Below are 17,190 nucleotides of genomic sequence, written 5' to 3' on the forward strand. Positions count from 1 at the left end.
TTATTAAGCTTTTCGAGACAAGTAATATTTGATTAGCATTTTGCAAAAGATAGATACTTCTATGTTACTTTTCTGTGGTTAAAAGTCTAAAAGTACATTAGAGGCAGAAGGATGTCATTTGCGTCATACACACAGGCACAATGTTTAATTACGACGCTGAGGGCGTCGCGTCTTTTGCTAACGTCACTGAAAGGCCAAGAAAAAGCAACATGAAGGTCATTTTTGTGGCACAGTCAACTTCATAATCAGTGTGCACAAAGATCGGGTTAGCAAGTTTTAGCCGGTTATATTTACAGATTAAAAGCAAAAATGTGATAATACTTAAGTCCTCACTTAAAAAAGGACCAAAAATAAAAATAATTCCAGTTTGTACTTTCAAGGTGTGAACAGAAAAACATGTTGTGAGACGTAGCATTACAAAGTTCTTTTGGGTTTCTAGACTGTCCGGTGTGAGGAACGATTTCATTCTGTGCGGAATGTTGGAAGAAGAGATTAAAAAAATGATTTGCCCCAGAAGTGTTACAACGTGTCAGACGTGAAAAGTATGACGCAACAGGAAAACATTAATGAGACTCAGAATGCCCGGACACCCCCCCATTGTTCACGCACTTTGTGCTGCAGCTTGGCGTTTCTTCTTTCTCAGCAGCCACAAATACACTCAACAAAAATATAAACGCAACACTTTTGGTTTTGCTCCCATTTTGTATGAGATGAACTCAAAGATCTAAAACTTTTTCCACATACACAATATCACCATTTCCCTCAAATATTGTTCACAAACCAGTCTAAATCTGTGATAGTGAGCACTTCTCCTTTGCTGAGATAATCCATCCCACCTCACAGGTGTGCCATATCAAGATGCTGATTAGACACCATGATTAGTGCACAGGTGTGCCTTAGACTGCCCACAATAAAAGGCCACTGAAAGGTGCAGTTTTGTTTCATGGGGGGGGGATACCAGTCAGTATCTGGTGTGACCACCATTTGCCTCATGCAGTACAACACATCTGCTTTGCATCATCCGTGAAGAGAACACCTCTCCAACGTGCCAAACGCCAGCGAATGTGAGCATTTGCAACTCAAGTCGGTTACGACGACGAACTGGAGTCAGGTCGAGACCCCGATGAGGACGACGAGCATGCAGATGAGCTTCCCTGAGACGGTTTCTGACAGTTTGTGCAGAAATTCTTTGGTTATGCAAACCGATTGTTTCAGCAGCTGTCCGAGTGGCTGGTCTCAGACGATCTTGGAGGTGAACGTGCTGGATGTGGAGGTCCTGGGCTGGTGTGGTTACATGTGGTCTGCACTTGTGAGGCTGGTTGGATGTACTGCCAAATTCTCTGAAACGCCTTTGGAGACGGCTTATGGTAGAGAAATGAACATTCAATACACGAGCAACAGCTCTGGTTGACATTCCTGCTGTCAGCATGCCAATTACACGCTCCCTCAAATCTTGTGACATCTGTGGCATTGTGCTGTGTGTTAAAACTGCACCTTTCAGAGTGGCCTTTTATTGTGGGCAGTCTAAGGCACACCTGTGCACTAATCATGGTGTCTAATCAGCATCTTGGTATGGCACACCTGTGAGGTGGGATGGATTATCTCAGCAAAGGAGAAGGGATATTTGAGGGAAATGGTGATATTGTGTATGTGGAAAAAGTTTTAGATCTTTGAGTTCATCTCATACAAAATGGGAGCAAAACCAAAAGTGTTGCGTTTATATTTTTGTTGAGTATAGAAAATGGACACTGCAGAGTCCTGTGAGGGTGACTGGTCTACCCACTGTCCTCCTTTGCACTCTGTTCCAGCGCCGCCTCCGAGGCAGCGGATCCCTCGAACCTCTGAGACGCGATGGCGGCTTGGTGAGACATGCTCTTCCTCACCACGTCACCTTTTCTCCACAACGTGATTTCCTTGAAAGAGGGCGGAGCAAAGAGATGGTTAAATGTTTGGAGACGAGGACTGCTTCAAACTAACTGAGCTGCTGAAACTTACAAGTCTGGAATAAAAAGAAGAGTGCGCTGAGAGCACAATAATCCTCCGCTGGAAAATGCTACTTTGGTACAAGCGCGTGCTACATTCTGATAACATTTCAAGGTTTATGACAGATGGTTTCAGAATGCAGGCACCAACTCAAAAAACTGGCAGTGTCTACGTTTGCACATGAAAGGGTATAACTCTGCCAAAATGTGTCAATCTTGTACAATATTACAATATGCGTATTACCAACCAGAATGCAGGCACCAACTCATGAAACTGGTGGAGTCTAGATTTGATAATTAAAGGCTATAACTCTGGTAAAATGGGCCCAACTCAAACGATATGATAATACAACCCCTGGCAATAATTATGGAATCACCGGCCTCGGAGGATGTTCATTCAGTTGTTTAATTTTGTAGAAAAAAAGCAGATCACAGACATGACACAAAACTAAAGTCATTTCAAATGGCAACTTTCTGGCTTTAAGAAACACTATAAGAAATCAGGAAAAATAATTGTGGCAGTCAGTAATGGTTACTTTTTTAGACCAAGCAGAGGGAAAAAAATATGGACTCACTCAATTCTGAGGAATAAATTATGGAATCACCCTGTAAATGTTCATCCCCAAAACTAACACCTGCGTCAAATCAGATCTGCTCGTTAGTCTGCATCTAAAAAACAGTGATCACACCTTGGAGAGCTGTTGCACCAAGTGGATTGACATGAATCATGGCTCCAACACGAGAGATGTCAATTGAAACAAAGGAGAGGATTATCAAACTCTTAAAAGAGGGTAAATCATCACGCAATGTTGCAAAAGATGTTGGTTGTTCACAGTCAACTGTGTCTAAACTCTCAACCAAATACAAACAACATGGGAAGGTTGTTAAAGGCAAACATACTGGTAGACCAAGGAAGACATCAAAGCGTCAAGACAGAAAACTTAAAGCAATATGTCTCAACAAAACGAATGAATGGGAGGAAACTGGAGTCAATGTCTGTGACTGAACTGTAAGAAACCGTCTAAAGGAAATGGGATTTACATACAGAAAAGCTAAACGAAAGCCATCATTAACACCTAAACAGAAAAAACAAGGTTACAATGGGCTAAGGAAAAGCAATCGTGGACTGTGGATGACTGGATGAAAGTCATATTCAGTGATGAATCTCAAATCTGCATTGGGCAAGGTGATGATGCTGGAACTTTTGTTTGGTGCCATTCCAATGGGATTTATAAAGATGACTGCCTGAAGAGAACATGTAAATTTACACAGTCATTGATTATATGGGGCTGCATGTCAGGTAAAGGCACTGGGGAGATGGCTGTCATTACATCATCAATAAATGCACAAGTTTACGTTGATATTTTGGACACTTTTCTTATCGCATCAACTGAAAGGATGTTTGGGGATGATGAAATCATTTTTCAAGATAATAATGCATCTTGCCATAGAGGAAAAACTGTGAAAACATTCCTTGCAAAAAGACACATAAGGTCAATGTCATGGCCTGCAAATAGTCCGGATCTTAATCCAATTAAAAATCTTTGGTGGAAGTTGAAGAAAATGGTCCATGACAAGGCTCCAACCTGCAAAGCTGATCTGGCAACAGCAATTAGAGAAAGTTGGAGCCAGATTGATGAAGAGTACTGTTTGTCACTCATTAAGTCCATGCCTCAGAGACTGCAAGCTGTTATAAAAGCCAGAGGTGGTGCAACAAAATACTAGTGATGTGTTGGAGCGTTCTTTTGTTTTTCATGATTCCATAATTTTTTCCTCAGAATTGAGTGATTCCATATTTTTTTCCCTCTGCTTGGTCTAAAAAAGTAACCGTTACTGACTGCCACAATTTTTTTTTCCTGATTTCTTATAGTATTTCTTAAAGCCGGAAAGTTGCCATTTGAAATGACTTTAGTTTTGTGTCATGTCTGTGATCTGCTTTTTTTCTACAAAATTAAACAACTGAATGAACATCCTCCGAGGCCGGTGATTCCATAATTTTTGCCAGGGGTTGTACGCATATTACCAACCCATAACAACAACTTGTACCAAGTTTCACAAAATTCCTTCTAAAAATGTGAAAGAAGTTGATTTTGGAGCACTTGCACCCTTTTTGGGATGGAGAGACAGACCGAAATCACCACAACATCTTCGGGCTTGTTAGTCTGCACTAGCAACCAGTAGATGGTGTATAGGGGAACAAACACAGATACCTTTTTTCTTTTCCTTCAGTCCAGCCAGGCAAGTACATTTACATAAGTATGATTCAGGAATCAAAACACTGTGACCCTAGTTCATTCACTTGATGTTTCAAAATATGGAATGGACTCAGAAACAGTTTTGAAACACACATGTTCTGAACAGTGTTTTGAGTTTGCCATCGTTAATTTGGTGTACTGATGGAAAATTTTGGTTTCATCCCCAGCCACACATCCTATCCTTTCTTTAATACCAGTTTTAATTTGTTGTTCTGTTGTAATTTTTGTCCTGTATTTGCAAGCACAGTGGTTGCTAGCTGCCTAAGTGACGCTTACGTGTATTTCAGCAACTTTTATTTGCCATAATCATCCATCCAGCAGGTGGCAGACATGTTGATGGGATATTATATAGGTAACAATACTCACAATGACAACTTAACGCTGTTGCATCTGGTGAACTTGGTCTGAGTAATATCTCATAGGTGTACTGTCAGCTCCTAGATGTGCCATGGCTACTGGATAAATGGTGGAAAATTATAGACAGCTGTGACTGAAATGCTGAAGGTGGTCAGCCTCCTGAGCACTGGCCACATCGTGTGCTCATCGTGACATTCTGCCCCACAAAAAAGCTAACAACCACAGGGAGACACAAAATGTGCACTACTGTATGTGGGCAAATCCGGGATGAACTATACAATTAGAATTAGAATGGTAAAAACAGAAACACAATGGATAGAATGCACAGCTCAGGATGGTGCCGCACAGTTTTGTCAGTACTGCAAATTAGTGATGGCTAATTCAAAACTTGTGATGAACTGCATACCTGCTGTTTGAAGTAGCGTCTCTCTTCCTCGTCGATCAGCACCAGGTTCAGGTAGTAGCGAACAGAGAACTTCTTGTTGATGTCTCGCATGGTGGGAGTCAGATCATAGCCAGCAAGGAATAACCGGATGGGGATAGACTCTCCTAAAGGTCGCAGAAGGGTGTAAATTGTAAATGATGTGACGACTGAGTGAGAGGTTTCTGTCTGAACTCTGGACAGTTTGTCGATGTACCCCTGACTGGCGCGCCGTCCATGATCTCGTACTTGGCGATGGTGTCATTCTCATGGTACACGCTGGGACCCGTGCCTGTTGTCTCACGTTTGATGATGTCAATCTCCATGTGCTTAATCTTAATTCTCACCAGCAGGAAGTAGATTTTTCCAACAATAACGTCTTTCAGGTGATACCTGACAGACAACAAATAAAGTTAGAACTTCTTCAAATTAAGACGAGAACAACCCAAACCCTCATCGTCTGCATGTCAGTGATCTTGAAACCACAACAGGCTGTAAATCTCATCTCATGTCATTGTTTGCTAAGTCACTGACGTGTAGCATTTTTAAACCAGCAGCAAGTTCTGTGAATTTTCCTCCTAATATACGGGTTTATATCAACTCTGCTGGTCTTAGAAGTTAGTTCCGGTTATTTTGATTATGGCAGGTGTGGCACATTTTAAATAGTACTTATGAAAATGTAACAATAACATACCAACCATAAAATGCATGAACACATTAATAACTACAAGGGTGGAACAACATACTAGCTCCAAAATATGATACATATCATGATACACCAACAGTGATTCAATAAATAATCATGATACATACAGTAGTTTTCAGAATAATAGTACTGCTATGTGACTAAAAAGATTAATCCAGGTTTTGAGTATATTTCTTATTGTTACATGGGAAACAAGGTACCAGTAGATTCAGTAGATTCTCACAAATCCAGCAAGACCAAGCATTCATGATATGCACACTCTTAAAGCTATGAAATTGGCCTATTAGTAAAAAAAAAAAAGTAGAAAAGGGGGTGTTCACAATAATATTAGCATCTGCTGTTGACTCTACAAACGCAAAACTATTATGTTCAAACTGCTTTTTTAGCAATCCTGTGAATCACTAAACTAGTATTTAGTTGTATAACCACAGTTTTTCATGATTTCTCTACATCTGCGAGGGATTAATTTTGTTGGTTTGGAACCAAGATTATGCTCGTTTACTAGTGTGCTTGGGGTCATTGTCTTGTTGAAACACCCATTTCAAGGGCATGTACTCTTCAGCATAAGGCAACATGACCTCTTCAAGTATTTTGACATATCCAAACTGATGTATGATATCTGGTATGCGATATATAGGCCCAACACCATAGTAGGAGAAACATGCCCATATCATGATGCTTGCACCACCATGCTTCACTGTCTTCACTGTGAACTGTGGCTTGAATTCAGAGTTTAGGGGTCGTCTCACAAACTGTCTGCGGCCCTTGGATCCAAAAAGAACAATTTTACTCTCATCAGTCCACAAAATATTCCTCCATTTCTCTTTAGGCCAGTTGATGTGTTCTTTGGCAAATTGTAACCTCTTCTGCACATGTCTTTTATTTAACAGAGGGACTTTGCGGGGGATTCTTGCAAATAAATGAGCTTCACACAGGCGTCTTCTAACTGTCACAGCACTTACAGGTAACTCCAGACTGTCTCTGATCATCCTGGAGCTGATCAATGGATAGGCCTTTGCCATTCTGATTATTCTTCTATCCATTTTGATGGTTGTTTTCTGTTTTCTTCCATGCGTCTCTTGTTTTTTTTTTTTTTTGTCCATTTTAAAGCATTGGAGATCATTGTAGATGAACAGCCTATAATTGTTTGCACCTGCGTATAAGTTTTCCCCTCTCCAATCAACTTTTTAATCAAACTACGCTGTTCTTCTGAACAATGTCTTGAACGTCCCATTTTCCTCAGGCTTTCAAAGAGAAAAGCATGTTCAACAGGTGCTGGCTTCATCCTTAATAGGGGACACGTGATTCACACCTGTATGTTCCACAAAACTGACAAACTCACTGACTTTTACTAATAGCCCAATTTCATAGCCTTAAGAGTGTGCATATCATGAATGCTTGGTCTTGTTGGATTTGTGAGAATCTACTGGTACCTTGTTTCCCATGTAACAATAAGAAATATACTCAAAACCTGGATTAATCTTTTTAGTCACATAGCACTACTATTATTCTGAACACTACAGTAAATACAATCACTGTTCACACTAATTATGTGGAACGTAAAGTGTGGATGTTTAAAAAAACATTCTGATGTATAAATTGTAATCTTTGTTATCTTTTTCCTATTTGCATATTTTACGGTCACAATAGTGACAAGTGACAGAGGCGATGCGTCGTCTTGGCATTCATTTTCAATCAGAGTGGGCATTTTGCAGCGACAAGAAACAACAGTCGCTATGCTGCCAGCTAGGCGGGGTTAAAATAGATGAGAAGTCTAATTTATGCCAATGCTGAGAGACGTGACTGCAATCTGAGTGATGTGTTTCTGTATAAATCTAATCTGTTTGGCATTTTACATATATTTTGTAAAAGTTGCAGCGAAATAAACATTTCTGAATCTAAAAACTGTTTTTGGAAGCAGATAACACCTCTGAAGTGACTAAAAAAGACATTTTGCACATACGTTAGCATGCTAACTAGCATCACTGTGAAAGACGGACTGAAACAAATCAAGCGAACTTTGGTTCCATTAAGAAGTCAATCACAGAGGAAAAACTTATGATAGTGTCATATTCTTCTGTTCGTTATAATGATCATTAACTATTGTGCACTAGAGGTGGGCAGATCAATCCTAATATCAACACCAACGCTGGTACTGATACTGAACGATCCTCGTGTAAAAAGATCGATACTCAAGCTTTTTTTCTCTCCCACAAGCACTGACTGCTGCGCACGCAGATTCATCAAAGTCTACTCTCTGTCTGTAAGAGCAGCACTGCACTGTGTCACACAACACGGAGCAGCTTACCCTTGTATTGTGCTTTGTCAGCCCTCTACCTCAGGAGATTTTGTTTTAAGTTGTGTTGATTTTTTTAAACAAAAATATTGATTGTGATAAAGTATTTTGTTGTCACATACAATGTTTGGCGAAATTCTATCCTAGGTCTTTTGGATCGTTTGGATCTATGAAGCTTAAATATGAAAAAGTATCTGTATCGGTATCGGCGATACTGGGCCTGTATTTACTTGGTATCGGATCAATATTAAAATAGCCCACCTCTGTTGTGCACATTAACTCCAAGTAACCACATTCCAGCCACGCCCCGGGAACGCCCAAAGTGGCAAATGCCAGCTGCATGTCGCCCACACTTATAGCCAGTGTGACCGTTGAGCTATTTTTCCAATTCAGTAGTTGGCTTTTTTCATGGAATCATAACACTCATTTTTTTGTTTTTAATGATCCCATTCTTTACAGCCTCCGTGATATGATCATCATGAAACGTGATGTATCATTCCACCCCTCATAACTACACTGCAGTTTTAAGGTGTGTAAAGACAACTGCTGGGAGCCATACTGACACCCATCTGATGGGTGCTTTTGGAAGGCGGACGCAAACAAGCTGATTACCTGAAAGCTGAGCTCACCCTGATTGGCTGATCCAAATCATGTTACCGTTATGCAGCTGGAGATTTTCTCTGCTCGTGTTTCATCTGCTGAAGTTTGAAGGATTGAAAAGATGTTTTTCCTAAATAATGTTTGTTGTGAGTGAAGGAGTCCTCGACACACCTGTCTACAAGATACTGAAGGTGTGCATGAGCCTTAACATCATTTTAAAGCTTCTTTTTTCTATTTATTTAAAGGGGACATGATGTCAAATGTGAGTAGAGCACTCAAGAGGTTTGAATGATGATTAAGGCTGTAAAAAGACTGAATTTGTTTTGTAGGTTCTTGGTTTTTGTTGATGCTCCTTCAAAATAATTCTGTTTGGAAAGATGTTTGCGCTCACTTGGATTTGTTATACTCGAACTCGATGTGGAGACAATCCTCTATTCCCACTTCCATCTTAATGGAGGAGTTGAGTTCAGGGTACGTGCTCAAAGTGTGGACCACGATGTCCATCTCTTTGGTGATATCGTTCAGTCTTCTGATCACAGTGGCACGTAGAAAGTACCTGCACAGAAGGAGCACACGGAAAAACACTCAGGAAGTCCTTAAACTGAGCAGCTGCGCGTGATGTGCAAGTCAATAATAAACACGGGTTAAGCCGAGTTGGCGTCCCAGCTCACCTGAGCTTGACATTCTGGCCCGTGTACGACTCATACGGTTTCTCAACGTGCGTGAACTCGAAGTCAAAGCTCTGGGACTGAGCCATTTCACCGGGCCGCGCCAGGTCCTTCACCAGGGAGACAAACTCGTGGTGGTTTCCTCTGTCATAGTACAGCTCTGAGAGAAAAACAAACAAACAGAAACACCGTGCTGACAACAGCTCAGCTGGTCCACTGGTTTTGGACTGTTAAAATGAAGCACTGTGCACTTTGACCCTTTGTCACGGGTTCTTCCACCCTGCAACAAACTCGAGATGATATCTCACAAGATTTCAACAAGTTTCTTCTCTGCTTCCCCCTAAAATAAAGCTGCAGCTGGTAAATAATTGAGATGTTCTTGTACTCTTGACTTTCAACATTTAATTAAAAGGGGTTTAGCAAACAATTTTAGAATTACAGCCATTTTTAAACATAGTCCCTCCATTTTTTTCAGAGGCTTGAAGTAACTGAACAAACAAATAAGGTTTTTTTTGTTGTTGTTATAAATTACAGCCCGACCAATACCGATTTTTAGGGGGGCTGATACCAAGATTAGGGAGGTAAAAAAACAAAACATCTGGTGATATATAAAAGTTTGTTTCTCAGTAACATTTACAAGATATAAGAGGAAAAACTACCAAACAGATTCATACAGAAATAAAGTGGTCTGGTGTTTTCTGCCATCTTGGATTTTGTTCAAGTAACCAGGGTATGTCACGTGCCCTTCACTCGGATTTGCTATCAGTGTTGCATCGCTCAACATTAGCATGAAATAGAATTCTTGTCTATTTTAGCCCCACTTAGAGGTCTCTTGTCGCTATAAAAGACCCATTCTGATTGAAAATGAATGGCAGCTGGTCACTCTGCTTGTCTCTTAGCTAATGTAACCAACGGGCGATGGGGGTCCCAGCCACGCTTGACAACATTGTAAACAATGCTGTTGGAGCACCTTCTTCTGGACAAACTATATAATAACACAATTTGCAACAGCCAAAGTGGGTTTTTTCTGCATTGCTTTTTGGCAAAAAAAAAAAAACAATTCTCAAGTGGATTCTTTCATGTGCCTTCCAGAAAACTGCAACTGAGTGACACTGACTTTTTCTGAAAGTCTTTCTTTGTACAATCCAGGCCTTTAAAATGTATAACCGGTGACACAAATTTACGAGTTGAATCTCTGAGAATATTTATTCTGGCTCCATAACTTTTCTTAGGCTGTTGCTCTTGGTATAGTTAAGTACTTTAGAGACTTTCAAGTCCAGACTTAAGACACACTTATTTTCCCTTTCATATGGCTAGCATACTGGCATATTATAGTTCTACGCTTTTAATTAATTTTATTAGGAAACAAGTGTGCCGCGGCCTCAACTTTACCTAAATTCTGGGTCTTTTAGTGAAGCTTAGGGCTAGTGGCTGGCGATCACCTTAGTATTTCCTGTTTTTCTTGTTGTTTAATGCTGACAAATTATACTGTATTTCTTGTCTTTCTAGTGCCTGATTCTGTTTTTTCTTTCTGTTTAAGGTGCAGCTCCATCCAGAGATGGGAGTTGTATTTGTGTTGAAAGCCCTCCTGTCCTGTGCACCAACAGCATTTCCTGTATATTCATTTTATGAATTATTCTGCAATTTATGTTTGTAGCACGGTCCAAGCAGAGGGTCACCCCTTTGAGTCTGGTCTGCTTGAGGTTTCTTCCTCAGAGGGAGTTTTTCCTTACGACTGCTGTGCTGGGGGTTAATAAGGTTAGACCTTACTTGTGTGAAGCGCCTTGAGGCAACTCTCTTGTGATTTGGCGCTATATAAATGAAAATAAATTGAAACTGAAGTGAATTACCGTACACAAGCTGCAAATTGTTATTAGTACGCCACCCACTGCTGGCTAAACTACCCAACGTCATGGTTCATGAGTAACCCAAACTCTAACTTGGACCCTAAGCTTTGGATCTTGAAATTCATCAACTGCCTCTTGTACAGCGTTGACGCCATGATGTTCCTCTTAATCTTGCGATAACCATGGCAGTTTCTTATTAGATGCTGTACAAGTGTAGCAAGGTGAAGTCCGAATTGAATAGATGTTCCTGCTAGCTTGGCTAACGGGGGAGTTCTCCTTTGGCTAACCTGGTAGAGTTCTGGTCTTTCGTGCGAGCAGTCTGGGGTTTGATCCCACCACTGTCCCGGCCACAAAGGTCCTACGGTCACACAAGGAAGTGGCTATCTGTACGTAGCCATATTAATAATTCTAAATTCTATTTGTACGTAGTGCAGACTTATTAGAGGTTGTGGTTAATGTAGTTTCAGAACCTACATATCAGTAGCTATACATGTACAAGTGGCCTCATAATCACGTGACCTATACTGACCAATGAGAGAGCCGCTACTTCACTATGTGAATACGGCTACATAAGGAACGCCACGGCCAGTCTTGTTACTGGATGAGGTATGTAAAAACGTAATGGTACCACATATCCTGTGTAGTTTTGGGGAGAGGTGAGGTTACCTGTGGTTCGGAGGGGCGTGGCTGACACCCGTAGCTCCGCCCCTGAACAGATCAGCCCTGAGGTGTTGTGAAAATCCCTGTAGCCTGTATTTTCTGATGCCCTGTGACTTCTTTCTTTACGTACCTATCTGGCCCACGAACTCGATCTTGATTCCGTGGTGTTCCAGCCTCTTTCCGGGGTTCTTCAGAGTCACGTTCACCTTCCCGCTGACCGTCTCTCCGTCATAAAAAAGGAAGTATTTCTCTTTCTTTCCATCCTCGCTCTTGTGTTCAGCCTTTTTCCTCGTTTCGGCGTCGTTTAGGACTACGTCAATTTCTGCACTTTGTCCGAAACTAAAGAAACTCATGGTAAGTGTGTGTTGTGTGAACTCCTACGGCCAATTAATATCACAATAATAATGATAATAATAAACAAAAACACTAAACGCTCTCATAAGTCCATCAGCTGAACCTGCCTCTGCTCGCGGTCACGTCCCCAAAACTGCGCAAATTCTCCCGGGGGAAAAAAAAAAGCGTCTTTACATGTTATCAGCATGTATGTTACATGGTTGTTATCGGTTGTCAAGTGCTCCGGATGTTACATATGAACTGATTAAACAGATCCGGGTAGGGTTTTTCAAAATAAAACGCGGATCTTGGGGAGGGAGTTTCAGACCGGAAGCTCGTTTTTATGGGTGACGAGAAAACAGTGCTAAAGTATCTCGTTATTCAATATAAAGTCATAATTTTTTTTAACATATATGTATGTATTCTGCAGGTTGTTATAGTTAACTACCAGAAATACCAGTTGCTGAGAACACATAATGCAGTGACCATATTATACAGACACCTTAGCGCGCGCTAACATGACTTGGCCCAGTTATCGGGGAAGTTAAGGAATATCAATGGCACGTATTTGAAAAATACGGTAACGTTTGAATACCTTAGAGTGACCGCATTTCAAGCTGGTTTGCATTTCTTTTCCTCGTGTATGAAGAGCGGTGACACAATTTTCGTTATTTACAACCGGCGAGTCAAACCGGAAGCACTCCAAGCGTCAATACTCTGTCCAGGCAAGCAAATGAAAACAGCTGAAATGCATGAAAGTTCAAAGCCAGTGATATAATTTAAACACGTATTTTGTCTTTCAGACATCATCATCATGTTATCCCATGTTCACTAAAGCCTAGAATGTATACGTGCTATGGGTGTGCACACACACACATTAATCATCACTCTAATTAGTGCTGTTTAAATTAACATATTTAAGGTGGATGGCAAAATTTAATGAGCTCATTAAAGCTGGATGACTTTTGAGCTTTTAAAGGTTTAATTTCTTTGGCATCACTCTAATTTTATTCCTTAGCATTTAAATAAGGGATTCATAATATATTGCCAATGTGATCAAAACTCTCTCTGTCTGGAAACAATTTTGAATTTCATCCCCTGATGAAAATCAAGCAATCAGATGTCATGAGCTATGTTTGGTAGCAATGTGACAGATCATATAAGGGATCCCTCAACCTGTGCAAGGACACTGTGACAACCAATCGGATAAAGAAAGGTAGCATGACGTCAGCTGGCTGTTTGAACAAAATAAACCAAGATGGCAGAAAACACTCCAAAACAGCTTATTTCTGTGCAAATCTAATATGTTTGTCATATATGTGTGTGTGTGTGTGTGTGTGTGTTAGCGACAAACACTTCTAAATCTAAAAACTGTTTTTGAAACCAGATAACACCTCTGAAGTGATTTACAAGATATCTTACGGATGTTGGCACGTACTGTGCATCCAGAAAGTATTCACAGCACTTCACTTTTTTCCACATTTTTAAATTTTTCCTAATTTTTTGCAATTTCATTGGAAATAAAATAAAAAAAAAAAAACAACTAAGAAATCACCTGCACATGAGTATTCACAGCCTTTAAAGCTCAAAATTGAGTTCAGGTGCATCATGTTTCCATTGATCATCATTAAGATGTTTCTACAAGTTAACTGGAGTCCACCTGGGGTGAATCCAGTTGACTGGACATGATTTGGAAAGACACTCCTGTCTATATATAAGGTCCCACAGTGCATGTCAGAGCACAAACCAAGCATGAAGTCAAATGAATTGTCTGTAGACCTCTGAGACAGAATTGTCTCGAGGCACAAATCTGCGGAAGAGTACAGAAATATTTCTGCTGCTTTGGAGGTTCCAGTGAGCAGTGGCCTCCATCATCTGTAAATGGAAGAAGTTCAATGCACCAGGACTCTTCATAGAGCTGGCCGCCCATGTAAACTGAGTGAACAGAGAGAAAGGCCTTAGTCAGGGAGGTGACCAAGAATCCAGAGGTCACTCTGTCAGAGCTCCAGCATTCTTCTGTGGAGAGAGGAGAACCTTCCAGAAGGATGACCATCTCTGCAGCAATCCACCAATCAGGCCTGTATGGTAGAGTGACCAGACGGAAGCCTCTCCTTAGTAAAAGGCACATGGCAGCCCAGCTGGAGTTTGCCAAAAGGCACCTGAAGGACTCTCAGACCAGGAGAAACAAAATTCTCTGGTCTGATGAGACAAAGATTGAACTCTTTGGTGTGAATGCCAGGCATCATGTTTGGAGGAAACCAGGCACCATCCCTACAGTGAAGCATGGTGGTGGCAGCATCATGCTGTGGGGATGGTTTCAGCAGCAGGAACTGGGAGACTAGTCAGGATTGAGGGAAAGATGAATGCAGCAATGTACAGAGACATCCTGGATGAAAACCTGCTGCAGAGCGCTCTTGACCTCAGACTGTGGCGACGGTTCATCTTTCAGGACAATGACCCTAAACACACAGCCAAGATATCAAAGGAGTGGCTTCAGGACAACTCTGTGAATGTCCTTGAGTGGCCCAGACAGAGCTCAGACCTGAATCTGACTGAACAGCTCTGGAGAGATCTGAAAATGTCTGTGCACCGACGCTCCCCATCCAACATGATGGAGCTTGAGAGGTGCTGCAAAGAGGAATGGACCAAACTGCCCAAAGGTAGGTGCACCAAGCTTGTGGCATCATATTCAAGAAGACCTGAGGCTGTAATTGCTGTCAAAGATGCATCAACAAAGTATTGAGCAAAGAGTGTGAATACTTATGTACATGTTATTTCTTAGTTTTTTTTTATATTTGTAATAAATTTGCAAAAAAACACAAAACATTTTTTATGTTGGTATTTTGGGGTGTTGTGAGTAGACTTTTGAGGGAAAAATTAATTTACTCCATTCTGGAATAAGGCTGTAACATAAAATGTGGAAAAAGTGAAGTTCTGTGAATACTTTCTGGATGCACTGTATACTGATAAATCTGACAAAATATTCACAGTGAAACATTGTGGAATGCAAAACATCTTGATCCCAAACACATTTACAGTCAAATGTATTTAATAGTAACAAAATAACAAACGCAATATGAATATGAATAGTGAGAATTTTACATCAGTTCCTGAGTTGTTACACAAACCTTTTGAAAAGAAACACTTTTTTTACTCACAGGTTCTATACTGGAGAGCCACATGAGACAGATTTACCTCCAACAAACAGTTTTGTTGCCATATTTACAACATGACTTCAACACATGAAAATCCGAACTTAAAATGGCATATGTTTTATGGACATTAAAATACTGAGTCCAAACTGGACAATATGTCCAATACAACAAAATATTAAAGAAAAAAAAATAAAGCACAGAAGGTCACTTATACACAGAACGGCACTCTAAAAATCATACCTTACCTTCGTTATAGTTAGTGAATTGCAGCATTAAGGGATATACAGCATTCAAATTCACTAATTACTTTGCAGTTGTACGTATGAGTTATCGTCTGTAAATACGCTATAATAAAGCCCGATAAATTGTGCCTTATACTTATGAGCTGATCAGCCTTTTACACTCAGCTTCTTATTGGCCGTATAAGTACAGTATATACAAAATATTTCTCCACAGAAACACAGGACATGTTTATCTTATGACAAAGATAATGCAAAGAACTTTTGTAAAACAATTTCAGTGTACGGAGTACAAAGTTTAAAAGTTATAAAAAAGAGGATTTGTTCAAAAAACCATGAGGGAATGTAACTTCCAGCATCTTTTACACTGAGACTGAAAGCCAAATGTCAAATTTCACAGCTTTGAAATGTTTTGTGCCATTAAAAAAATATGTAAGAAAGTAACATTTTAAAGACAAAACTAAATGAGTAAAAACACAACGCTGTCAGTCAAAATTAAGTACAAGAAAATAAAAAAATACGACTGTGATATAAAACCCATTGAACTTGCGCCACTGATACTAAGTTACTTTGGCAACTTGGCTGATTTGATTCTGATGTGCATTAGAGAATAATGTGCCATGTCAGACCTCGGACCACCAGGTGGAGCTTTAGCAGAAACTCTTCTTTTCTTCTTGATTCCATCTCATCTTCTCTTTCAGCTGTCAAATGATGAATGACGATTTGTGGCGAAAGTGACCCTGCGGAAAAAGAACAAATCCAAAGTGACTGTGCGTCACTATTTCTGTTGCCCTTAAGTTTTCGTTTTGTATCATTCGTGTCCGGCTACAGCTTCGTGTTCAAATGAGATTTGTCAGGGTTCAACTCTCACAGCAGTCAGCTGCATGGTGCTTTATCTGCCCTGATTTTAGTCTGTCAGGCTAAACCTGCTTATTCCAGTTAAAGCTGTATGGCCCTTCAAATTTCACAAAACTGAAAAGAAAAAAAAAAAAATTATATATATATATATATATATATATATATATATATATATGTGTGTATATATATATATATATATATGTGTGTATATATATATATATATATATATATGTGTGTATATATATATGTATGTGTATATATATATATATATATATATATGTGTGTATATATATATGTATGTTTCTACTGAAATTCAAGCACTATGATGGAGATTTATTTTTGTAACATGTTGAAAAAATTAGAGCTCATTTCAATGAAGAGAACATATTTACCTGGGGGGAATTCCATGGTGAATGTTTTCTTTTTAATGCTGTCTGCAGGAGCATGTGCGTGTGCGCGTGCATGAGGTTTGGAAATTACTGGGAGTTACCTTTAACCTCACGTGATGCACATACACAGGGTGCACACACTAATATCCATAAGACATCCTGTAAATTACTTCAGAGGTGTTATCTAGTTTTTCAAAACAGCATTTTTAGATTTAGAAGGGGTTTTCATAAACTTTTTGTTCCTTTTCTCACTGTTCACATCTCAGTTTTATTGACATCTGACAGGAAACCTAAAATTGGCAAATTAGATCAGCTCAAAACTGTACAATGAGGCACAGACTGAGCCTCATTTTAGAAAACTGATTCAAGATCCACAGAGTCAGGGTTTGGCCACCTTGCGAGACATGTCTTGAGGACTCTCTCA

General features: G+C 40.0%; 2 protein-coding genes across 2 annotated transcripts in view; both read right to left on the reverse strand.

Moving 5' to 3' along the window:
* Window positions 1-1,663: 1,663 nt before the first annotated feature.
* On the reverse strand, window positions 1,664-12,368 carry vps26b (VPS26, retromer complex component B). Its single transcript, XM_034169126.1, has 6 exons — window positions 11,923-12,368; window positions 9,289-9,445; window positions 9,009-9,173; window positions 5,233-5,408; window positions 5,001-5,143; window positions 1,664-1,913 (listed from the first exon to the last, which is right to left on the reverse strand). The coding sequence occupies exons 1-6, from the start codon at window positions 12,143-12,145 to the stop codon at window positions 1,776-1,778; spliced, it is 1,002 nt and encodes a 333-aa protein (XP_034025017.1). The 5' UTR covers window positions 12,146-12,368; the 3' UTR covers window positions 1,664-1,775.
* A 2,784-nt stretch (window positions 12,369-15,152) lies between these two features.
* jam3a (junctional adhesion molecule 3a) overlaps window positions 15,153-17,190 on the reverse strand; it is a 43,090-nt gene continuing 41,052 nt past the window's right edge. Inside the window, exon 9 of the mRNA XM_034169127.1 lies at window positions 15,153-16,259. Coding sequence (XP_034025018.1) covers window positions 16,224-16,259 — 36 coding nt within the window. The 3' untranslated portion in view covers window positions 15,153-16,223. The remainder of the gene's footprint in view (window positions 16,260-17,190) is intronic.

Source organism: Thalassophryne amazonica, chromosome 4 (assembly GCF_902500255.1).
Source record: "Thalassophryne amazonica chromosome 4, fThaAma1.1, whole genome shotgun sequence".
Classification (NCBI taxonomy): domain Eukaryota; kingdom Metazoa; phylum Chordata; class Actinopteri; order Batrachoidiformes; family Batrachoididae; genus Thalassophryne; species Thalassophryne amazonica.

What these genes read in the sequence shown, in the direction of transcription:
- vps26b (XM_034169126.1), bottom strand. Translation starts at nt 12,145, where the DNA reads ATGAGTTTCTTTAGTTTCGGACAAAGTGCAGAAATTGACGTAGTCCTA. An exon ending in GGCCAGAATGTCAAGCTCAG is followed by an intron (nt 9,174 to 9,288) that starts GTGAGCTGGGAC and finishes CCTTCTGTGCAG; the next exon opens with GTACTTTCTACGTGCCACTG. An exon ending in GACGCTACTTCAAACAGCAG is followed by an intron (nt 1,914 to 5,000) that starts GTATGCAGTTCA and finishes CCCTCTTTCAAG; the next exon opens with GAAATCACGTTGTGGAGAAA.